This window comes from Mirounga angustirostris, unplaced genomic scaffold, assembly GCF_029215605.1.
Source record: "Mirounga angustirostris isolate CCGP_5_RB_7025 unplaced genomic scaffold, mMirAng1.0.hap1 SCAF_1, whole genome shotgun sequence".
NCBI classification, from domain to species: domain Eukaryota; kingdom Metazoa; phylum Chordata; class Mammalia; order Carnivora; family Phocidae; genus Mirounga; species Mirounga angustirostris.
This window is the reverse complement of record NW_026991709.1, coordinates 186,476,698-186,500,651: the sequence shown is the minus strand read 5'-3', so window position 1 is coordinate 186,500,651 and position 23,954 is coordinate 186,476,698. Positions and strand designations below refer to the sequence as shown.

At 42.8% G+C, this 23,954-nt stretch overlaps 1 protein-coding gene across 5 annotated transcripts in view; it reads left to right on the top strand.

Annotated features, from left to right (window-relative positions):
* The window catches only part of PTPRG (protein tyrosine phosphatase receptor type G), a 708,308-nt gene that overhangs the window by 561,938 nt on the left and 122,416 nt on the right, over positions 1–23,954 (top strand). For all 5 annotated transcript variants that reach the window (XR_010412329.1, XM_064594267.1, XM_064594259.1 and 2 more), the window contains exons 7-8: positions 5,352–5,509; positions 15,826–16,018. Coding sequence is in view for 4 of the 5 variants with exons in the window: in XM_064594267.1 (XP_064450337.1) it covers positions 5,352–5,509; positions 15,826–16,018 (351 nt within the window). In the remaining variant the exon portion in view is untranslated. The remainder of the gene's footprint in view (positions 1–5,351; positions 5,510–15,825; positions 16,019–23,954) is intronic.

Here is a 23,954-nt window from a genome sequence, read left to right as displayed (position 1 = left end):
ACTCAGGAGTTAATTCTGTAATGTATGTTCACAAAAGAAATGATCATCAGTGGTGGAGGCATCAGAACATGTAGTTACCCCCCACACACACCCCAATTCTAGCTCTGGCTATCATGGTGACTTTTTTTTTTTTTTTTTAGATTTTTTATTTATTTACTTGAGAGAGGGAGCAGAGCCCATAAGCAGGGGGAGTGGCAGAGGGAGAGGAAGAAGCAGGCTCCCTGCTGAGCAGGGAACCTGATCCTGGGCTTGATCCCAGGATCCCAGGATCCCAGGATCATGACCTGAGCTGAGGGCAGACATTTAACCAACTGAGCCACACAGGAACCCCCAAATTTGTTTGTTTTGTTTTTAAGATTTTATTTGTCAGAGAGTGCACAAGCAGGGGGAGCAGCAGAGAGGGAGAAGCAGGCTCCCCACTGAACAGGGAGCCTGATGCAGCTCGATCCCAGGACCCTGCTGAGATCATGACCTGAGCCATGACGCTTAACCGACTAAGCCACCCAGGCGTCCCTCATGGTGACTTTTCCAACACTGGCAGCACCCCCCCACCCCGCCCCTGCAAACAGTTGCTTTAAAAAACAGCAGGGAAGGGGCACCTGGGTGGCTCAGTTGGTTAAATGGCCGACTCATGATTTCAGCTCAGGTCATAATCTCAGGGTCCTGGGATGGAGCCCTCCTCAGCGGGGTCTGCTTCAAGATTCTCTCTCTGCCTCTACCCCTCCCCACTGCTTGCTCATGCTCTCTTTCTAAAATAAATAAATAAATCTTAAAAAAAAAAAAAAAAGAGCGTAGGGGAAAATGCAGCCTGTTGGCTAAGTCCATTTCACTGACTCTTATTGTATGACACTTGACCTAAGAATGGTTTTTATATTCAAACTCTAATCAAGTGAAATGTTATCCCCCCCAAAAGAATTCTTATTCTTCTCATAGTAGATGCATATATTTTAAATTGTCCTCCGTTGTTATTAGCATTTTGAATATTGTTAATAAGGTTGTGGAAATGTGTTTGTTAATATAAGTACTCCTATAACATCTTTGATTTTGCCTCTTGGCCTGTGAAACCTAAAATATTTACTATCTGGCACTTTACAGAAAACATTTGCCAATCCCTGGCTTCAAACACAAAATGAGCTGGTCTGCTCTCAGCCAAGTGCTTGCCTTGATAAATCAGGGCTCCCAAGGCACTCTGGTAAGCCCCTTACATTTATGAGCTTGCTTAATTTTCACAGACTTCCTGAGGGGTAAATACTCTATGAATTCCCACTTTACAGATAAGGGAAGTAGCTCAGAGAGCTTAAGACCTTTCCCTAAAGTCACACAGCTGTTAAATATCAGTTGGTTCCAAAGCTCTTACTAGAACTTAGGCAAAGAAAATTCTAACCTGTATTGCTCAGGTTGATGGAGAATATGTCAGACATGATGCACTTTTAAGGCACTAGTAATTAGGGTTTAAAAAAAAGACACATGTGCAGACATTTAAGGAAGCATAAGGTGTAGGCGGCTAGACCTTGGTAGTTCAGAAAAAAAATAATAATGATAATAATATGAGTCATAAGAATTAGAATAAGAATAATATCTATCATTTATGAGATGCTTACTCTGTTTCAAGCTCTCAACAGCCTAGGAAGCTTCAGTAACTAAGATCACAGAGCTTACAGGTGGAGGAATTGGGATTTGGACCCTGGGGGCTGAGAATCTGCTCTCTTGTGTAGGGATGGAGAAATGAGGTGCTGATGAAGACAGTGGTTGGATTTCAGTTTTCAGCTCCTGCTCTTAGGTGACACTTTCTGCTCGTGGGCTTACCGTTCCAGATCCTAAGTAGATTCTTTGAAGAAGGGATCTTATCTGAGTTTCTGTGTGCTCAAGTTTTTTTTTTTTATAAAGATTTTTTTTTTATTTATTTATTTGAGACAGAGAGAACGAGAGAGAGAGCGCACATGAGAGGGGGGAGGGTCAGAGGGAGAAGCAGGTTCCTTGCTGAGCAGGGAGCCCGATGCGGGACTCGATCCAGGGACTCCAGGATCATGACCTGAGCCGAAGGCAGTCGCTTAACCAACTGAGCCACCCAGGCGCCCTTTTGGTTTTTTTTTATAAAGACTTTTATTTATTTATTTGACAGAGAGAGACACAGCGAGAGAGGGAACACAAGCAGGGGGAGTGGAAGAGGGAGAAGCAGGCTTCCCACGGAGCAGGGAGCCCGATGCAGGGCTCGATTCCGGGACCCTGAGGATCATGACCTGAGCCGAAGGCAGACGCCTAATGACTGAGCCACCCAGGCACCCCTGTTCTCAAGTTTTTGACCTCCCCTCGAGTCTTCCATTTTCCTAGCAGTAAAATTAAAGAACTAGACTAAATTGGTAGTTTCCAAAGTGTCCCTATGTTCCCAGCTCAGCTTTAACCATGGTGGAGCTGCATTCGAGCTGTTACAGTTGGCCGCCTCCTGTGTAAGATTTTGTTTGAGTAAAGGGTTCCTTGGCTCCCAAAGCCACTGAATGAGGGTGGTCTAAGCCCCTTCCAGGTCTCAGAATCCTAACCCAATGGCAGTGACTGTGGCAGGGTCAACAAGCAGCAAAGCCTCCTTCTCTGTCCCCTTCCCCCATGTCTACCCGCCCCCCCCCACCACCCATCTGATTGCACCTGCTAATCACTTAAAGCCAGAACCTGCCTCTGACGCCCTTGGGTTGGTCAAGGACAAAAAAAGTCCCTTCTGCCTTTGTAGCAATGGTCATGCCTGCAGTTTCCATCAGTCCCTGCCAAATTCATAAGCCCGTACAAGAACTTATAGGAGACTCCCGATCCTGCTGAAAGCAAGTGCCCTGGTGAGATCCAGTCATCTCAGATGGATGGGGCAGGTGTTTCTGCTTTATCTTTGTATGTTCCTTAAAGCCACGGCCTCTTCCTGCAGTGGATGCTCTGGGTGGGGGCTTCGTCACTGCAGGCTTTTGGGCGCTGTCTTGTCACTACCCATCTGCCTACAGCACGCTTAACTGCAGCCCTAATATTGGATCAGGCTCCTATGGGAAAACTCTGCAGCTTTTCTGGTCATTCAGCCTGAAGCCCTTGATCCTAAGGCAGATTCGCGTGCTGCGGTGTGATGCCAAGTTCACCTACAATGTGTGGGAAAAATGAAGATGGTGATTTTGTGGTTTGTGATGCCAGGCCCTATGCTCCCTCTATTGCTTGGGGCCTTGTGTTGGCTGTTTACGTAGCTCAGGAAGTACAGAAGCAGCAAGCAAAGGCCAGAATTTCTCCTGCTCCCAGCCAACCCAGTCACAGCCAAACACGCTTGCAGAGATTTACCCCATCATTAGGTTGCTGGTAACCAGGTTTAAATTAAAACCCACACTTGCCAGTGGGCGGAGGGGCAATTCGGTGATTTCCGGCCTTTTATTCAAACAGAACCTGCTTTTGTCTTTTGGTTATAGAACCCTATAATTTGAAGACTTTGGCATTTATGAATTAATATTTAATTTTTCCTTAAAAATACAGAATTGAAAACCTGTATGAGAATCGGGCAAGGTTTCTGAGCCTCATGAATAACTGCTTCTCTTTCCCCAATCCCTAGTAATCTTCGGCTTAGTCATTTAAATTCTCTGTGCCTTAATTTCCACATCTGTGAAATTGGAGTATTAAAAAGTACACACTCCAAAGTATTGTAAATTGAAAGCATATAGTAATGGCTTAAGAATAATGAAAGCCTGGATTCTACACTCAACTACCTGGTTGTGCATTCGAACTCTGTAAATTGGTGATGATAATAGGATGACTTCATGGGGCTATTTTAAGAATTAAATAAATTAATCTTTATAAAGCTCTAAGAACAAGGCCTGGCACATACAGTAAGTACTGCTTAAATGTTTGCAACATGTAAACCCTTAGAATAGTGTCTGGCATATAATAATAAAGCTAAATAAATGTTAAGTTTTATTCAATTAATCTTTACCAAAAGAAAATTGCCGTTTTAATTATTTTAAAAGAGTTGATTTCTGTTGGGGCTTTTGCATATCCCCCAGTTACAGAGATCTCTCAAGTCCATGGATGCACATTTGCCCAAAGACCTGTACTGGCATGAAAGAAGAGGAAGGAAGGGGTGTGAACCCAGAAGGACTACTCCTGTGGCACAGATGTGTCCAGGAAGTAACCTGGAGCCCTGAGGTCCCCCCAAGGATGTCCTTGGGCCCATGGTAGAGGCCATTAGGGAGCTAAGGCAAACCATTAGCAGGACTATAATAGCCTTATTACATCCCGAAAAGGGATAAGAAAGGAATCCCAGACTTAAATTCAGGGCTAGACCTTTGGAGACCCAGAGAGAGAGTAGAGCCTTCTCTGATTTGGGAAAGAACCTGGATGATCTACTGAGCCTGATTGGGAGAACTATAATACAGTGTCCTAAACTCTGTTGCACTGTTTCTTCCTGCCTCGGGACATTTGCACATGCTGTTCCTGCAGCCCCAAATGCTCTTCTCCTCTTTTGCCCCCACCCTTCAATATTCACTGAAGTTAACTTCAGCTTCTTCATTAGCTGAGTCAGAGCTGTGCAGGCTCTGGTGTCAGAGGGCCTGGGTTCCTATCCCAGCTTTGAAACTTAGGAGCTGTGTGACCTTGGGCAGACACTAACCCCTTCCACACCTTGTTTTTCTCATAGAGTTATTGTCAGGTATCATTTTTAGGTCTCGGTTGAAATATCATTCCTTCTACTTGAGGAAAGACTCCTCTGATTTTGTAAAAAGAAGCCTATTTCCCCGGCCCCCATTTTATAAGCTCAGGGCTGTAGGTTGGTTAGGTTTCACTTTGATTGGAGAGGTGCTGAGTGAGACTACGGTCAGATGTAACCGATGTCAGAATTGAACTTTACTGTTGGCTGACAGTTTTCTTTTCATGCTGCAACTCTCGTGCATGTCCCAGCGTTTATGCCACTGATTGTTGGTTCCTAAGTAGCGGATGGGGAAGAGTTCGGTGGTGAAGCAAGATTGGGAAAGGATAGGTTACATAAAATCAGGTCCATTTTTTTTTTCTGCAGGACTTCTCAGACTTGACTATGATAGTGTTTTGTCTGTCCTCTGGGCGGGGAGAAGGAGGGGACGGCAGGTTGCCCAGAGGCGCTCTTCATGGAACCCGTTTTTCATTTTTCATGAAATACAGTGCACCGTGGTGCCTCCGAACGCACCCTGGGAAACACTGCTTTGTTTGCTGTGGTCCTCCCACCACCGAATGCTAGTGCTTCTCAGGATGTAAACAAACAGAAGGCTTGTGCCTGGCACCAGCATGCCGGGGGTTTTGACTGTGTGTCTACAGCATAAGATGACTTATCATCATCGTGCCTTTCTTTTCCTTCTTCCTCCACACAGAGAAGGAGACCTTTCTGGATCCTTTTGTCCTCCGGGATCTCCTGCCCGCGTCCCTGGGGAGCTATTACCGGTACACGGGTTCTCTGACCACCCCGCCGTGTAGCGAAATTGTGGAGTGGATCGTCTTCTGGAAGCCTGTCCCCATCTCTTACCATCAGGTAGATATTCAGCCCCACATGGGACCTCTGTGTTCACTTGTTTTGCATTGACTTAACCATTTCACATGGCTACAACACACCAGTAAAGATGTTTTTTTATCTTTTATGTTTTGATCCTCTGCTCCCCATTGATTCCTTTTTTCTTTCCAACACATGTGTTTTTGAACCCAAGACTTCAAAAATATAAAACATGGTTTCTCAGCTGCAAATTAACTGGCTGAGGAGAATTGCTGGTATGAGATCAGGTATTAGGTAAGTATTCAATCTTGAGGAGAGAATAGCTGTTCTCTATGATGATGACAGTTTGTGCCAGAAACCCTGCTGAGCTCTATATACGTGTTCACCCATTTAATCCTCAGGAACAACAGTCTTCTTTGTACCCCCCTTTTATAGAGAAGAGATACAGAAGTGAACTAACTTGCCCAAGGCCACACAGCTGGTTACTAAGCCATAGTGTCTGATCCCAAAGATCATGCTCTGAACCCCTAAACCTACCCGAAGCTCAGAAAAGGGGGAGATTTGTATACATGATGAAATGAAAGAGTAAGTACCATGAATTGAGCTCTTTCTGTGTGCTAAGCACTTTATATATGGCCAGTTTCGTGGCCAAACAGCGTGGAGAGATGGCTACTGCACCAGGATGGTGCACATAAGGATGTCATGCCTGGAGAGATTGGGTAGCATGCCCAAGAATTCATGGCTAATGACTGTTGAGGCCAGAAACCGAGCCCAGGTTTGTCTGATTCCAAAACCCACGTTGCTGACCATTACACTGAACTGCTTCTCTCTGACTGTGGCTGGAGCTGATTTCCTAGGAGGGTGGGTTTAGAAATTGGTGAAATGGAGATGGGGTTGGGGGCTGTGTCAAAGGAAGAGGAGCCACCGGGAGGGTGAGAGTGGGAAGGGGTGGGGAGCCTTGAAATCACCTCATGAGGGATAATAGATGGAAGGCAAAAATTCCTAGAGGGGATATATGAGTCATCGTAATGTAGCATGCACTGAAGTAGAAGAAGAGTATGTTTCTTCTCCATAGTTTCAGAAAATAGAGCCAGCAATAATGGGTAGGATTCTAAGAAATGGGATTTGAGCCATTAAGCAGGACTGTCTAAAAATGGAAGGTTCTTACCAGAGCTGCTCATGGAAATGCCTTCCCAGAGTGTGGGACAGGTAGGAATAAGGGACGTTGTAGTGGGCCAGGAGAAGTTCTAGAATTATGTGATAGTATCGGTGATGTAACTGAAGACACGGGGAACAAGATTATGGATCCGGCTGCGACGGGGAATAGTCCAAAGATTTTCCTGGTAAAGGCAGAGAGTACAGAATAGGGAGTGGGGGAAAGAGGGTTGGATGGTGTCCCGGTCAGGTCTGTTTTGGAGTTAAGAAACAGAAACCCACATAAGGTAGCTCAGGTAAGGGAGCATTTTAAGGAAATAGTGGTCGAGGCATCCTGAGATGGAGCCGTCATAACCAGGACTGTAACTAGGAAACGAAGCACTCTCTGTCTCTCAGGGGCCACACAGGCTCTTAAATCTTGGAGTTTCTGCCACTGCTCTGTGATTCTGTGATTCTGTACTTCTACAGAATTTTCATCCCTTCTTACTCCTTGTTTTGTTTTGGTTACCTGGCTGAATATGGTTGCTCCAGTGCCAATTGACCTTTCAACCCAGGGGCCAGCTACCAACTGACAATAGTGAGGGTCCTATTTCAGTTATTCAAGAAGATAGATTTGAATAGATGCTGGTCAGCCAACAGCTTGGCTGGCCGTGGGTCACGTGTCCATCCTCAGATCAGCAGAGGGACCAGGGAGCTTCCTAAAACATCCAGTGTTGCCGTTCTGGGAGTAAATAGGGCAGGTTGTTTAGAAGGAGCTATGTGCAGGAGAGACATATTGTCCCACTAACAAAGTCAGGCCAGACAGACTTGGCTTCACTGCTGTTGGCAGACGTTTTACTTTGAGAAAATTTTTTTTTTCCTTTAATTCTTCTCTGATGACAAAAGAAGTACTAGCAGTTTGGTTGCTGAACAGGATCTGCTAGCTTTAAGAAGATAATGAAATAGGAAACGAGTTTTCTTCCTAATGGTGAAGCCAGCATTGTTTTATTAGAATAAAGTAAAATTGCAGTCCAAATATTTATATCCCCAGGGTTGGGGCAGGGGACTTTGATAAGAGATGCTTTTTGTCCATTAAGATAGATGCTTTTGTCTTCAAAGATATAAAAGCTTGAGATAATGAGGCTAAGAAATAACAAGTCTGGCCACTTTTTTTGTAGGACACTCTGTGAAGGGGAGAGGCAAAGAGTAATGATTGTGTAGTACTGGGTTTTATTAGAATTTCAAATATTTTTGTGGTTCCAAACAAAAGGCAGAGTTGTAGGCTTGGATGTCTTGTCAAGTGTTTGTCAATTAGAAGCATTTTGACATGTGGTAACTGGGTGTCTTAGAAAAGCCTAGTTAACATCAGTTTACCCTTCACTCCCTGCTATTCAAAGACTCAGAAGAAGTAGTGGAAGATTTTTTCTCTGTGACTTGCAATATATGACTTGTCTCTAGGTAGTTTTGTTTCAAGGAAATAGTGAAGAAATCAATTAATCATATTGGCTTCCCAGTTTCTTTACCATAAACCATCCTTAGACAATACTTTTATCAGACACCACCTCACCTACCCGCCTCCCCCCCCCCCCCCCCCCCCCCCGCCCAAGGGAGGAGAAACAGGTCATTTTCATGTGGCCAAACGGGATCCTTGCTGGCGCGCCTCATGGAGGTCACAGTGGTGGCAGCACTCAGAAGGGAAACCATTAGCCATCCAAGTCTTATCACTTCAGACCTGCCCACCCTGACCCTGCCAACATTCTTCCGGAAGTTAGCACAGAATGTTCATTTCAGAGAGGCAGACAGCCAATGCGGAAAAGCAAGTAGACAGAATCCCTCATCTGCTGCTGTCAGAAAGAAGACATTCCTAGTTCCTCATCCTTCTCTTTCTCCAAAGACTGTTTCCTCTGTCTCTTCCCCCTTACACCGTGTGGGTGCCTGTAAGCAGTGAAAATGAGAATGTGTCCGCCATAAAATGCAGTGGGTAGCACTTGTATGATGACTTGTATGATGGGTATTTCTTTGAAGCCTTCCAGATATGAACAACTACTTATTTTGCCTCTTTTGTGAGTCTCCTTGGACATTCAAGCCAGCCCTGTAGCCAGTGAGCTCTGACTCTGGTCCGTGTGATAAGCTAGATCCAGATACGGTGCTGCTGATGGAATCTCATGTTGGCTTGGCTGGCCAGCAGTCAGCATGGCTTAGGGGGTTGGTTCCGCTGAACATCTACTGTAAATAGTAGGCACACGTCGTGTCGTGACTTTATCATCCAAACAAAATGGTGGCACTCTCAGTGCTAGTTTACAAGGTCAAAGGAGCAAGATTAGCACATTGAGATGGTGCCTTTGTTGTGTTCATGATCAATCAGAGAACATGATCATTTGAGTCCAGTATATGGGGATGTGTTTTATTCTAGAACAGTGACTCTGAAATGATGGTGCGTTGGCCATTGGAAACTATCCCAACCTTCCCTTTCCAGGACTGTTTGCTTCCTGTAGTTTAAAATATGAGACTGCCTATAATTTTTCCTAGCATGAATTTTGTTTAAGTGCTTCTTGGAGGTGCTATCAAAACAGCAATAAATAAATATGAAGATGTCTAGTTTGTTTGCTTTTGGATATTTAATTTTTTTTTCTAACAATAAGCTGGAGTGGTTAGGAAAGGTTTATTTGCAATACTTTTTTTTTTTTTTTTAAACCAATGTTATCTCTATCATAAAGAGCAGAGAAACTCTTTTGAATTAAGACCGTGTCCTATTCGGAGCCAGACTGCCCGGGTTTCATTCTTGGCTCCATTTTTTCAGCCAAATAATTGAGCTACTCCACTGCATACTCTGTGCCTCAGCTTTCTTCTGTAAAATGGGGATGATAAGAATACACCCACTTCATGGAGTCATTATAAAGATTAAATGATGGAACGTGTGTGGCATGCCTGGATTAGTGCCTGGCACCACGGGGCGTGCGCAGGACATATTAGGTGGGGTTTTTTGTTGCTGTTATTAAATGATCACCAAGGCTCAAAGGCAGCACTGTCCAGTAGAAATAAAACAAGCCACATACGTGATTTTCTAGTAGCCACATTAAAAAATGTAAAGAGAAAACAGGTGAAAGTCACTTTAATATTATATTTGATTCAACCCAATATATCAAAATTATTATCATTTCAACACAGGGAGCTCACCACATTTCTAGTGGAATAGCTACATTTGGCTCCTGGCTGTTGTAGCCCTCACATTTATCTCAAGGCCACAACACCTAATGAATCACATAATTCAGAACGTTCCGATTCCAACACCACCTAATGCCCAGTGCGTGTGAATAGAGAGGGATTTTTTAAATGGTGGGGTGAAGGTGTCATTATTAATACCAACAGATAGCTTTCTTTGGTGGTAATTATGGTTAAATTCGTTTCTTTTTGTAGAAGGCCTTTCTATAATTGTCTTCATGCAAAACAGTCTATTGCTGCAGGAGGGACATGTCCTTGCGGTTAGCTAGCTCTTCTTGGATTTTATTTTTACATCCGTGGTTCAATAAGTAAACTTTGGATGATCTGGGCTGTTGGGAATTTAATATTCCATCACTTTTGTTTAATAAGGAGGCAACACAACAGGGCCTGCCCTGTCACCCCTCAAATGTGTGGTGAAGTCAAAGTGTCTCCGTGACCTTAGGTGTGACATTTCAGTTCTTAATGCTTACCCCAGCGTTTATTATGATGTTTATAATGGACTCTGGTTTTGTTGTAAGGCCATTATATGCCCGTCCTATAACATATTGTGCACATCAGCCTTTTAATGGTTCATAATTATATCACTTTTGATTTTCTCTCATTTTTCCCCTTCAGCCATGATGGTCCCTTCCCCACATCTCATGGACGAGAGCTCTTACTGCACACGAACAGCATGAATAGATTTCAACTTTCCTTTGATTTGAACCGACAGATTAAAAACTAATTATTCTCTGTAATATTTTTACAATAAAAACTAAGTTGAAATGGATTTATATACAGTTCCAGCCAAGACATTTGCAATTCAAGGTTAAAATTATTCTTGAAATAACACCAGTTAAAATGCAATTACAACTCCCCAAGCAGGGATAAAAGAAAGAAATGTTTTACTTGTTCACTTCAAAAGTTAAAAAGTCAATTTCACATTATAGAAATAAAAACTTTCATTTATTTTTGCTAAATGATAAAGACTTCATTAGTTATGTTAAAGTCCAGATAAATCCAAGTGTGTTTATTACTTACCTCTGGAAAAGAATAGGTGAATAAGTGTGGGTTTTATGTGGTGCATAGCTCTTCCTCCTTGTGCCCGCCATCTTGTTCCTGGTTCCCAGTTCCTTCTGTGTTGAGCCATAAGCTGTTTCTGTCCAGAGTGCAGAAAAGTGCAAATAGATTTATGTTGTCAGTCGTGGATGCCCTGCATAAGTGATCTTTCAGGGCCAGCTAGAAGGAACTCTTTGGGGACTTCTATTATCACATTCAGTAACTCCACTGCAATGTTACTCTTTCCGTGAATAATGCTGCAGGCCTGTTAGGCATGTGACATGCAGTGGCTGCGAGCATGACAGAGTCATACAGACCTAGGTTTCTAATCCTCACTTCAACGGTGGGGGGCAGAGAGGGGAGGGCGGGATGGGTTGGGGGGTGAGTGCACATGAGCAGGGGGGGAGGGGCAGAGAGAGAAAGGGAGAGAGAGAATTCCAAAAAGACTCTGAGCTGAGCTTGGAGCCTGTTGGGGGGCTCGATTCCACAACCCCAAGATCATGACCTGAGCCAAAACCAAGAGTAGGACACTCAACCAGGCACCCCAGTCACTTCAACTCTTGTTTGCTTTGTGATCTTAGGCAGGTGCTGTAAAGTCTCTATGCCCAGTTTCCTCATCAGTCACAAATAATGATAATGATATCATAATACCATCAACTTTATGAGACTTCTATGAGGAAGTAAGGGAGTAAAAGGAAAGCACATAACACTCTGATCACAATACCTTATACGTAATAAACACTCAGTAAATATTAGCTGCTAGTGTTAATGATATACTAATAGTGTTAACAATGTTACTTTAATGTTATTATTTTAAACTAAAACAAGTTAGAAACCAAAGTAACGTTTGTGAATTCCATAACAAAGTACCTGTCACAGAATGCGTTTGATAAATATACATTCCAAGGAGGACAGGAGGGAGAAGCAGATAGAGCATCTTACAGTTGTTGGAGGTTTATAATACAATCATAGTTACCACACTCCTCATAAAATAAGAAAAATAATAGTAATGTTAATAATACTTAATGAGTATCTACTGTGTGCCCAGAATTATTCCAAACACATTATATATAATAACTCATTTAATAGTAGCAAGAACCACATGGGATAGGTATTAATGTTATCTCTATTGTACAAGTAAGAAAACCGAAGCACAGAAACATCAGATACTTTGACCAAGGTCACACATTTAGCAAGTGGGGATTGAAAACAAGGTTTTGAACCCAGCTATCAAGAGTAAGAGTTCTGAGTTTGGAGAATTAGGCACAGGCCGGATCCTTAGGGCCCCACCATTAGAATTGGAAGCCCTTGAAAGTTTTTGAACAGAGGCGTGATGGCATCTCATGTACATTTTAAGAAAATCAGGGGCTCCTGGGTGGGTGGCTCAGTCGTTAAGCGTCTGCCTTCGGCTCAGGTCATGGTCCCAGGGTCCTGGGATGAGTCCCACATCGGGCTCCCTGCTCAGTGGGAAGCCTGCTTCTCCCTCTCCCACTCCCCCTGCTTGTGTTCCCTCTCTCGCTGTGTCTCTCTCTGTCAAATAAATAAAGAAAAGAAAAGAAAAAGAAAATCACTGTGTGGCTGTTAAGCAGATCTAGAAGAGTTGACAATTTGTCCTGTGGCTGCAGAGTTAGGCAGTGCTGCCATCCGGCATAACTCTAGGGGGCACCTTCTCGTTGTAGTCTTTGTAAATGGAGTCCCTTGGAATCAAAAAGTAGAAGTCTGTGTCGTGGTCGGGTTCACCTTTATCGAGTGTGGTTACAAGGCAAGGGTGACGGTCAAGGACAATGGGAAGTAGCCATGTAATGACTTATCAGTGCATTTCTCACCCAGAGTATCACTGTTCACCTGCCAGAGTGAAAATGTAGACTCCCTTTGCCAATCCAGGCATCGTGGTGGTTTCCACCCAATGGCCAAACATGCCAGGCACCAACGAGAGAGACCACTGGCAATTTTCATTCAACTTAGAGGAATGACAGGGTTTTCGTGAATGCTGCCAACATACCAAAGGACATTTGATGAGTCTGCTAAGCTTGACCTCCTTTTCCTCTTTTGTATGACTGTCAAGCGAAGCTATGATCCAGTTGACAATATAATATCGTCCAGGTCATCAGTTCACTCTGAAAACCGTCACATCCTTCCTTGGAAATCTCTGGGCAAGTTGAGTTAATGACAAGGAAGCAGCCGAGCTTTTAAGACATAGCATGTCATTAAGCTGTAAGAGCAATTTAAGCAAAAGCATTTTTGTGTTAAATTCAGAACCTGCCTCTTTTTACAGTTATATGACTAATTCTTTCCTGAGGCATCAGAAATAAACTTTTTAGGAGAACTAAATGCTAGCTGTGAAAGAAGCAAGTCTTCTAAAGAATAAACAAACCTTAGAGTCGGATTGCCGAGACAGTCTCCAAGGCCATCCTTTTCTGGCATCTCAGAGATTAAACTATTTCAGGACAGATGGCTTCTCTTTCAGAAAATTTCCGGTCTAACTTGCTATGTATAGCAGTCTGGCCGCTTAAAAAAAAAAAAAAATCACCCTGAAAGTTGAGGAATTCTTTCTATTCAACTCACATCTCTAAGGCTTTAATTTAAACCAATTTCCTCCTTTTGGCCTTCTCTGGACATGGAGACTGGTCAGCATCTTCCACATACAAGGGCTTTTAATCACATTACTCCTAACTTGCCTTTTCTTCAGGCTAAACACTTCCCACTTCCCTTCACCTTTCCACATGGGATTTAGCCTCTGTCCCTGTAATCACTTTGGTTGGTCTTTCCCTAGACGGTCTCCAGAGAGTCTTTGCTAATTCCTTCCATGTAATTTTAAGAAGTTATTTTCTGTAAGGAAACTCTGAAACCTTCTGTCATGTATGGATGTGTTCAGTTCCGAGTTGGGTTGTCCTATCAAGTGAGTACACATTGCCAGGTTGAGGAGATTGGATTTTTTCAATACCTCCAATTATCTTCATCTGAGTGGGTCACATTTGGCAGAGTAAACAGTCCAGTTTTCTTAATTTTTCTGCTGTTACTGCCTTTCTCTGTTAACTATAAATAAATAAAGAAGGAACATCGCAAGGAAGACTGGGAAGAAAGGAAATTTTGAATAGCCACCTTGGAGTTGTTAGAAGTTACGAGACTGGTGGAGAATTGGAATAACACCACAGGACCAGATGACTTTTGCTTTTAGGCTGGTTGAGAGATCATTCTGGCTCTATTACCTTGATGAAAAAGCAGAAAAGGTTTCATGGTTTGTTATCACTTTCCATTTACAGAATTGGAGGGGAGGTGGCATGATAGGTGAATACAGGTACTTAAGTGATTTTTCTTGGCTATGATCACTATGCACATTCATTGCTTTCTCCTGCAAAGAGAAGGAGTTTCAGATCAAGCAGGTCAATTTTTGTGACATTGTCTGAAGCTGTTTGAGAAACACTGGGGTTAGTTCCAGGCTTCAAGATGACCATCCGGAAACCCAGGTTGGGGGGGCGCCTGGCTGGCTCAGTTGGTAGAGCATCTGACTCTAGATCTGAGGGTCGTGAGTTCAAGCTTCATGTTGAGCATGGAGCCTAATAGAAAGAGAGAGAGAGAGAGAGAAAGAAAGAAAGAGAAAGAAAGAAAGAAAGAAAGAAAGAAAGAAAGAAAGAAAGAAAGAAAGAAAGGGAAAGAAAGAAAGACCATCGTAATGTTCCTGTATATTTAACATTGGTATTGGCCACCCTCTGGTCCCCGAAAGCCTAGGGCGGCCACTCATTGGCTACTTGGGAAGCATCTGACATCATTCGTCTTATAATTCTCTGCTGCAGAAAGCATTTTGATTGGGTATTCAGTGAGCCAAATGGGCCAGAAAGAGTTCATTCAGTTTCTCTCTTTTTCATTCCATTTTCATCCCCCACTTCAAGGAATTAGTATTTCCCATGGCTGGGCATTTTAGATTAATTTTATTTCTTTGGTGACCAAGATAGCTTTGTGGTCCACTGAAAACAGATCTCTGGCACCCAGCCTCAGCTTCATTTCTCTTACATCAAAACATTACTGTGTGTGTGTATGTTTTTTTAATGAGCAGAAGATTGAGGGCTACGGAGAATCCTTTTTAATAATGGAAATATGACCCTGAAGTCCTGATTTTTTTTTCTTTGCTTTTCCATAAAAGTTTGGTCCGTAGCCTTGTGGAAAGTATTTTTTAATAGTATGAATAATAATGATCACAGCTAATCCTTACCATGGACTTAATGGCTGCTAAATAATTTACATTCATTTTAATCTTTTCAATGATCTTATAAGATAGCTGCTAGTATTATATCTGTTTTATATTACATATATATATATAATGTTTGTATATATTGAGTTACTGATGCTTTAATGGTTTGACTATGATTACCCATCTGGTAAGTGTTGAAATTGGGTAGTTTACCTCACGAGCCATGCATTTAGCAGCTTTCTGCCTTAGCAACTTTGCTGAACTGAATCCCTAGTACATACGCAAGAAGATGCTTTAGTAAAAAGTGAATCACTAGTATTTACTGAGCTCTTCTGTGCCCGGGACTGTTTTAAGCACTGCACATGGGTTATCTCATTGAGTACTGGCACAAACCCTATCGGGGTGGGCACTGCTGTAATTATCACTGTTTTATTGAGGAACAGTTGAGGCTCAGAGCAGGGAAGCAGCTTCCTCAGGGCCCCAGAGCGGGTGAGCTGTGGAGCTAGAATTTCCATCCAGGTCGTCTGGCGCCAGAACCTGCCAGTTTCGCCATAGCCTTGTGCTCCTTCCCAGAATACTAACAGTCTTGCCAGGGGGCAGAGCAGAAGGACTGGAACTCTTTTCTGAGACACAAACTAAAAGAGTTCTGTACAAGTCTCCTCCGGTCGAGTGTTCTCCCGGTTCGCGCACCCCCCTCCCCCGGCCCCGTGTTGTACCACATCGCTTTTCTCATTCTTGGTTTTTTCCCCCCTCCCCTCTCTGGTTCTCTGTTTAGCTCGAGGCTTTTTACTCCATCTTCACTACAGAGCAGCAAGACCACGTCAAGTCGGTGGAATATCTGAGAAATAACTTCCGGCCACAGCAAGGTCTGAATGACAGGGTGGTGTCCAAGTCTGCGGTCCGCGACGCCTGGAACCACGACATGACGGACTTCTTAGAAAACCCACTGGGGACAGAAGCCTCTAAAGGTATATTTGGATTAAGTGCCCCTGCCCGGAGGAAGATTCCTTATCATAAATTACTTTAAATTAAAAGGAGTTCCAAACCAGCCAAGAGTTGGAACTTGGTGTTAAGAACATATGTTTCTCTGTTAAAAGAGGCTTGTCTGGATGATAAATAGAAGCAGTTGTGGGAATAACTTCAGTTAAATAGATATGTTCAGAATTGCCCTTTTGACTAGTAGTACGTCAGTCATCCTGTTGGTATTTTTACCTTGTAACATCAACACTAACTAGTGAATGTCTAAAGGCAGCTCTTGGGTTGCAGCTCTCTTACCTTGCACCTGCCCCTCCACCCCCTGCCATTGGGATCAGGACACTGTCTCTGACCTCAGGCACCAGCACCTTTGACTTGCCCCCCAGCACTCCACCCTGCAGCCTGCCCTTACCTCCTTACTGACCTCTTCCACACCAGGCAGGACCTCCCCCTCCGGCTCTCCATCCCTACCAGATGCCATGTGGCCTTTTTAAAACCATTATTTAACAGTTTGATTCCCATCTCCGATAAACATGAGTTTATTCTTTTCAGGCATCTTAATCTTTTTCCATTTCTACATTCTCATGTGAATTGAACAAAATTTCTCTCCCAGGAAACTAGAAAGTCAGATCCTACCCTCAGAGCTCAACTTCAAGCTCCATGATTTGTCCTCATTGTAGCTTCAAGTTCGGGAAACACTTAGAGACTAAGGCTGATCAAAATTCCAGTACTTGGTGGGGAGGGTGCGCCTGGGTGGCTCAGTCGTTAAGCGCCTGCCTTCGGCTCAGGGCATGATCCCAGGGTCCTGGGATCGAGCCCCGCATCGGGCTCCCTGCTCAGTGGGGAGCCTGCTTCTCCCTCTCCTTCTGCTGCTCCCCCTGCTTATGCTCTCTTTCTCATTCTCTTTCTCTCTCTCTCTCAAATAAATAAATAAAATCTTAAAAAAAAATTTCAGTACTTGTAAGGGAGGACGGAATAAGAAGGACTTTTCTTTGGAAGGGAGGAAGGAATTAGAAGGAATTTTCTTTGGAAGAGAGGAAGGAATTAGAAGGAATTTTCTTTGGAAGGGAGGAAGGAATAAGAAGGAATTTTCTTTGGGTGTGAGGAGATGGTTCTTTCCAGTGATCTCCTCTCCGAAATTGTGAGTTTGGGTCATATGGGAAGGGCTTGTGTCATTAATCAACACTGGACACAGACTGTGGTATTTTTAGTGGGGTAAGTTACACGGGGACATTTTGTTTCAAGAGTGCCCCCACCCCCAATAAAAAGGACCAATTTACTGGCATATGACCTTTGTAGGAACAAGTGGGAGATGCGATTATATTCCACAAATAACTGCATTGATGTGCATTTTGATGATAAGAATGAGCCCATTTTCCAGGCTCATATATCTGAAAAGAAGCAAACAGAAGAGGAAGAGGAGCTTAAGAATGTGATCGTTTCCTTCTTGTGGTTTTGTGTGAGGATGGTGAGAGAAGCTAGTCTGGCCATATGCCATCAAGAAACGCTTGAGGGTCAAGTAATTTGGAGCTGACACTTTGTCAAGGGCGTCATTTGTCAGCTGGGAACAATGGGTGGGTTAAGAAGCATGCAAACCAGGAAATGTCTTAGGTTGGCCAGCATAGCACACCTCACTTGGGCTAATTTTGTTTTTTAACCAAGCTAAAAATAAAACGACCAAGCTCGAAAGCTTTCTCCCAAGAGAACTTGCTTGGGAAAAGAAGAATCTCTTAGGGATTGAGTATTTTGTGAGAGGTGAATGCGGAGGACGTGTGGGGGATGACGAATTTATATCGCAAGTGAATGCAAGATCTGGTAGCTCAGAATTGCTGAGGTTATGACAGTTACAAAGTTCTTTCCTAAGAAATGGGTTGAGTATACAATATATCAGCTGTGCAGAGGGAATGCATGGCTCTTATTACCCAAAACAGTCAGAGAAGATAATGGTCTCTGTCGCATTAAATTGTCAAAGGGGGCAAGATCTTCTACTGAATGGGCTTTCTCTGGATTTGAGCAGAGCCTTGGACCCTACCTTAAATATAGGGAATCAGTTCTTCATACTACAAGATTTTGTTGCAGTTATCATGGTGTGTGTGTGTGTATTGCTGACTCCTAAAATGTGTGAATATTGAAATGGTTTGTGATCTTTTTAGAAGCAGAGAAGGTAAGTAAGTACAGTCCTATTTGTGTTTTAAGCATAATCCTGGAGTGTAACATACAGAAAAGTGTACATGCACCACCTGATGCATTTTCACCCCCCAAATAGACTTGAATAGCAAACCCCCAGGTCAAGAGACGAGCATCACCGGCTTCCCAGGGGCACCTCCATCTCCTTCTTTCTAGTAACTGTCCATTCCCGTGGGTAACTGTGAGCATGAATTAGCTTTGCCTGTTGTTGAATTTCATAGAAATAGAATTATCCACTCTGTCCTTTTTTGTGTCTTGCTTTTTTCACTCTACACTGGTTTTGAGGGTCATCTACGCTGTTCCCTGTAGTTGTGGTTTGTTCTTACTGCTGAATTTCATTGTGAGACTCTACCTGAATTTATTTATCCACTTCAGTATATATGAATTGTATGGATGGTTTCCACATTTTTGTGATGATGAAAATTCTTGACGGTGCTTTTTGATGAGCATCTGGACACATCTCTATTGGGTATGAACCTGGGGGTACAGTGACGGCAGCCTGCAGTACACATATATGTTCCGATTTGGTTGGATACTGCTCAACAGTTCCCCAGAGTGATTCTATGAACCATGTTATGCTCTTGCCAGCAGTCGGTCAGGGTTTCCTGCTTTTTTTATAGCATAACATACATATCATAAAATACAGCTATTATAAATGTACAATTCAGTCATTTTTAATAAATTTAGAGTTATAGTTCTGCTTATAGTTATATATGATCCAGTTTTAGAACATTTTCATCACCCCAGAAAGTTCCTTCAATTCTTTCTCCTGTCCTCAGCAACAGGCAACCTCTGATCTGCTTTTATCTGTCATGTGACATTAGGATTTTAAGATTGTAGCATCCATCAGTAGCTCATTCCTTTTTATGGTACACTAGCATCCCTCTGTTTTTTTTTAATAACGGCTTTATCGAGATTTCATTCACATGCGATAAAGTTTTTTTTTTTTAAAGCGTGCACTTCAGTGGAATTGAGTATATTCACAAAGTTGTTCATCACTACTACCTACTTCCAGAACAGTTTTATCACTCCCCAAAAGAAGGTCCATACCCGTTAGCAATCACTCACTCCTTCTTCCTCCCTTTCTTTCTCCCATTCCTCTCGCTTTCCCGGCCCGAGGCAACTTTCTGTGTCTGTGGATTGGCCTGTTCTAGATATTCCATATAAATGGAATCATACAATATATGCCTTTTTGTCTCTGGCTTCTTTCAGCGTAATATTTTGGCATAATATTTTCAAAGTTCATCCATACTGTAATAGAGCTCAGGATTTTTCATTCGATGGCCAAATAATGTATCATTGTACGAATATACCACAGCTTATCTGCTTATCAATGGATAGATGTTTGAATTTTTTCCACTTGGTGGCTGTTGTCAGTAATACTGCTATGAACATTCATGTTCGACTTTTTGTGTGGACATAGGTTTTCAGTTCTCTCAGATGTATACCTAGGGGTAGAATTGCTGAGTCACATGATAATTCCAGTTTTCCAGTTTTGAGGAACTGCCCACCTGTTTGCCAGAGCCCTTGCCCCAGTTTGCATTCCCATCAGCAATGTATAGGATTTCTCCACATCCTCACCAACACTTGCTATATGTCTTTTTTTATTTTAGCCATCCCCGTGGAGGTGAAGTAGTATTGATTTGCATTTCCCTAATGACCGATGATGTCCCTGTTTGTTTTTAAATGCACATTTCATGGAATCATGGTCTACATGACCAAATGCTCCTCCTTTTTTTTCCTCTAAGAAAACTCAGGTAATTCCATGGCATGATGGGCCAAAAGCCAGCCACAAATGCTCACAATCAGGCAGGCAGCCTAGAGGGCATAGATTATTGACCTTAGACATTTATGCAGTAAAGAGTCCCAATAGAAAGGAAGAGTCCCTTTCTCTTCTCCAGTCTTCTGCAAAAAAGATTTGAAAGAGAAGGATGGTGTCCTATAATCTTCAGGTAATTCAACAAAATGAAGCCTGTCTGGTTGGCATTCTGTATCTGATCACTGTTGGAAATTTTCAGTGCCTAAGAGAGCACAGTGTTGACCGTGGAACTGTGCATTTCTTATGCTATTGTTATAGAAGAAAGAAAAATAATTACTTAAGACAAGAGTCAGTAAGCTTTCTTGATTAAGGACCAACTAGTGAGCACTTAGTCTCTTGTGGAAACTACTCACTCAGCTCTGCCACTCTGGCATGAGGGCAGTCATGGACAATATACAAATGAATAGGTGTAGAAAACATCTTCCCAAAACACCTTATTTACAGAAGTAGGCAGCAGGCCAGATTGACCAACTGGTCCTCTAGGGGATGCCTCAAAGGAAGATGGAGAAACTCAATCATAGGCTCAGTTTAAGGTAAATATTTTCTGTCTTGAAGATGGCAGTGACCATGACCATGAAGCATTGGGTGGTTCTACTTCTCCATTCCACTGCAAGACCTTAGGACCAGTTAGGTATTTATTAACTCAGTAACCAACCACTTACCAGTTCGCTTTAACACCTGGTCATCTTTCACAACAGACATGTAAACAGAGCCTCCGTGGACTGATTACAGCCGCGTACCTCCCTCGTTCCCTCGGCTGTGATCATTGACTGGTGCTCATTGAGCAGCGCAGTGAGGAATGCCTGAGTTGATGTGCCCCCATCTTGCCCTTCTGTCAGGATGATTGGACATACTGGAATAGAGAAAACAGAATCAAGCCTTTCAGTGCCAGCACTAGACCCATGGCCATGTACAACACCAAAGGAAAGGGGGGAGAAATCATCTTAATACTGTATTGTTGCTGAAGAAAGACTTATAATGGATGTCATCCATAAAAAAATATAAAGCTTTAGTTCCAGTAAATGGAAGCAATATTTAGGCTCGGTGGATTGTTCAAGGGACATCCAATTCGCCACTCTGCCCTTTGTCGGTAAATAACTTGGACAGACTTTAGGATTTAATGGGCTGTCATTTCAGTTATTCTGCAACACAGCCCGGGCACATGGAAGAGCATTTGGTGATTAAGTGCTGAATACTGTCTATTGTGAAGACTTTTGGAACAGTGAACGGAGGAAAAATAACTTTCCTTCCAACAACATGAAACATATGGTTTATTAATTTAACGAAACCTGTTCAAACCACAGTGGAATCAAAACCACTTGATCTGATAATTTGATTTGATGGCTTAAAGTGGCACTGCTTAATGTAATAAAAGCAAAGGAAACAGAACACTGGGGTGCCCGTATGCCCCTCCAGTCTCCTAAGTCGTGCCATATTTTTTGAAGGATGGTCTTTGCTTCTGCTGATGGAGCGATCTCTTTTTTAGCTACATTTTCAATGGTAAAGATTGCTTCCTGTTTTGGTTTAAAGCAGTTTTTTAAGAACATATACCACTGTGTGAGAATGTCTTTTTTTTTTTTTTTTTTAGGATTTTATTTATGGGGCACCTGGGTGGCTCAGTTGGTTAAGCGACTGCCTTCAGCTCAGGTCATGATCCTGGAGTCCCTGGATCGAGTCCCACATCGGGCTCCCTGCTCAGCGGGGAGCCTGCTTCTCCCTCTGACCCTCCCGACCCTCCCCCCTCTCATGCTCTCTCTCTCTCAGTCTCTCTCTCTCAGATAAATAAATAAAATCTTTAAAAAAAAAGAAATTTAAAAAAAAAGATTTTATTTATTTATTTATTTGACAGAGACACAGCGAAAGAGGGAACACAAGCAGAGGGAGTGGGAGAGGGAGAAACAGGCTTCCCACAGAGCAGGGAGCCCGATGCGGGGCTCGATCCCAGGACCCTGGGATCATGACCTGAGCCAAAGGCAGATGCTTAACGACTGAGCCACCCAGGAGCCCCTGTGTGAGAATGTCTAAGTAACTAGCCTATTTTAAATCAGAATACATTGAGAAAGAGCATCCCATTTCCCACCCAAATTGGCAAACAAAGAAGTAAATCCATGATTGCTTTTAAAAAGAGTTTGACTTTGAAATTCACGGTTTTTTGCTATTTTGGGAGAAAATATTAATGTTCTGTTTTTAGTTTAGTAATTTCTACTCACCAGATTAATGAGCTTAAATTACTTTATCTTATTAAAAGAAGCTCTGATATGAGCACTTAATTCCTTTGTAGGCAGCTGTCCTCCCAAAAACTCTTCAAAAAGTTATCCTGTTACTTTCAGAAACTTCCAGCACAGAAAAATGCTAAGAAAAAAACACTTTTAACACAGCTCCCATGGAGTGTTTGTCACCCCTTTCTTTTAAAAATAACTGTCATTAGCCATTACTTTTTAACCTTGCGAGTGATTAAAAAAGAAGACAAAAAAGTAGGGCTGTTTTAAGGATTCTCCATCATCTTAGGTTCTCATTCTACTGAAGGTCAGGCCATGCTGTAGCAAACATTTTTACATGCTTCGGCATCCTATGACTACTGTAACTTTATGTAAATATGTAAAGAGTTGGTATAACTTGCCTTTGATTGGTTGACATGAAGTTGATATTTAGTAGACATTTAATGTAGCATTAACTACTCTTACTTCATGGTTTGTAGTCAGTGAATTTCTTTTCACTTGTTAGACATCCTCAAATGCCACTGGGGAGCTTGTTGGCTCTAGAAGCTGTGCCTAAAGCACCAGTGGTTACACAGGCTATGGGGAGGGTGTTATAAGCCAGACGCTATGTTGGCCTCATCTGTTCATATGCCTTCTTTAATCCTGAAAACAACCTCCACCACTTTTCATTTCACTTTTTATTTACCAGATATTTCTTGAGCATCTACTGTGGACAAGCTCTAGGCACTAGCAATAAAGGTAACAAGGGGGCAGAGTCCCTCATCATGGAGCTTGTGTTTTAGTGGGGAGAGAGAAATAAACAAGTCAACTGACAATGATAAAGCTTCAGTGTTCCAAAGATCCAGTCGGGTCATATTGTAAGAGTAGTAGAGTGTGGTGAAGCAGTGGGGAAGAGATCTTCCCTGCATAGGACAAGAGGTGATAAGGAGCCAGCCCTGCAAAATTCTTAGAGGGCAAGGTCATTTGCAAAGGGCCTGAGGCATAGGGACCAGCATGGAGAGATGGGCTAATATCATGTCTGGAAAAGACTCTTCTTGGTATTCTTATGGCAGTGGGAAGCCTTTAGAGAGCTTTAAGAAAGGCTATGGAATGATCTGAACAGGTTTTCAAACCCATCTCTCTTGACTGTTATGTGAAAAATGTTTGCAGGGGACTTGGGATGGAGCTTGCAAGACCAGGACACGGGCGATAGAAATATTCCCTGCGGATAACAGTGGTTGCATGTTGGTGATCCTGGTAGAGGCAGAAGTGATCCATTAGGGATGGAGTTTGGAATAGAGCCTCTGAGATTTTACTCATCATTTGGATGGAGGCTGTTTGGGGGTGAGCAAAAAGAGAAACATAGCATTACTGTTTTTCTTTAACAGATGGGAGGGGTCTGAGACTCAGAGAGAACAAGGGAACATCCAGAGCCTCTCAGCCAGGAAATGAGAGAGTGGGTGGAGATGTGAACCAAGGTTTTCTTATGTCCAAATGCAGCATTCTTTCTATTTTCCAAGGGACTGCCAGCTTCCAAATGAATCTACAAGCAGTGGCCTCTTTGTTTTAAATGTCATTAGGTGGCTTGAATAACATAGTGTATTACTCCCTCTCTGAACAAAAGAGCTTCAAAAATAAACATCCTTGTGGGGATTGGGTATTCTTCCTAAAGATCTGAGTTTATCATCTGAAAAGAAATCATTGGGCTCAGTCTTTATCTGCTTT